This window comes from Morone saxatilis, unplaced genomic scaffold (assembly GCF_004916995.1).
Source record: "Morone saxatilis isolate NCDOM2014 unplaced genomic scaffold, NCSU_SB_2.0 Contig24, whole genome shotgun sequence".
Taxonomy (NCBI): Eukaryota; Metazoa; Chordata; class Actinopteri; family Moronidae; genus Morone; species Morone saxatilis.
In genome coordinates, this window is record NW_023339807.1 from 24037819 (window position 1) to 24038735 (window position 917).

General features: G+C 41.2%; 1 protein-coding gene across 1 annotated transcript in view; it reads left to right on the plus strand.

The window, feature by feature from the left end:
- The window catches only part of smarcc1a (SWI/SNF related, matrix associated, actin dependent regulator of chromatin, subfamily c, member 1a), a gene marked incomplete in the record, with an annotated part of 19169 nt that overhangs the window by 14091 nt on the left and 4161 nt on the right, over positions 1-917 (plus strand). The window contains 1 exon segment of the mRNA XM_035671668.1: positions 392-570. Within this exon segment, the coding sequence (XP_035527561.1) occupies positions 392-570 (179 nt within the window).

The window sequence follows — 917 nt, forward strand, 5'->3', positions numbered from 1 at the left end:
TGCTGATTACTTTCTCAATTAATCGATTATCTCTTTGGTCTCTGAAATTCAGAATGTAGTGAAAGATGAGATCACAATTTCTTAAAGGGCAGAGCTCCATCAAATTGCCTGTCTGACTAACCGTCTGCAACCCAGATATATTCAGTTAATTGCAACATTTGACACAGAAAAGCAGCAAATCCTCCCACTGGAACTAGGGAATGTGAATCTGTGGATCGACTCACTGAATAATAGTCTAATTGTTTCAGCTCTACTCAAATAAAGAAGTCACCTTCAGAGGTCAACCACTGATGGCTAAAAATGTTGTAGTTGCAAACTTCAGTGAGTTGAAACGTTTCGAGTGCATTTCACAAAACCACACTTGTTAAAGTTCTGTCTCTGTCCCTGTCAGACAAAGACAAGGAGGACACTATGGAAACATCAGCCTCGGAGCAGGAGAAGGAGAAGGAGGAGAAGGCAGCTACAGAGGAGGGAGAGGAAAAGAGGAAGAAACTGGAGCATGACATCGAAGAGGGTAACATCGCCACAGCTGCCGCTGCTGCCCTGGCATCTGCTGCCACCAAGGCCAAGGTGAGACTGCAGGAGTGCTGACACAGCAAACACATCTATGCAAGTCAGATCTTCCCAATGTTCTCAAGGGTTGTCATTTTGAAAACTTTGTTCAAATTCATTGGTTTTAAGTTTTATTTGAACATTGTGTGTTTTGGCCATAGTAGATAAGAACGCAGAAAGACACAAGACAACCACTTTCACTTTTTCTTGCCTGTAAATCTCTTAACCTCCTCTGACTAATGTTCTGTCCTCTTCTATGTGTATTGTGACATATGTAAAGAATGGGGTTCGTCAGAGCAGTTTCAATCAAATACTAGTCATAAAATAACTTCATGATATCTTGGTGATGTAACCGTTATTGATTA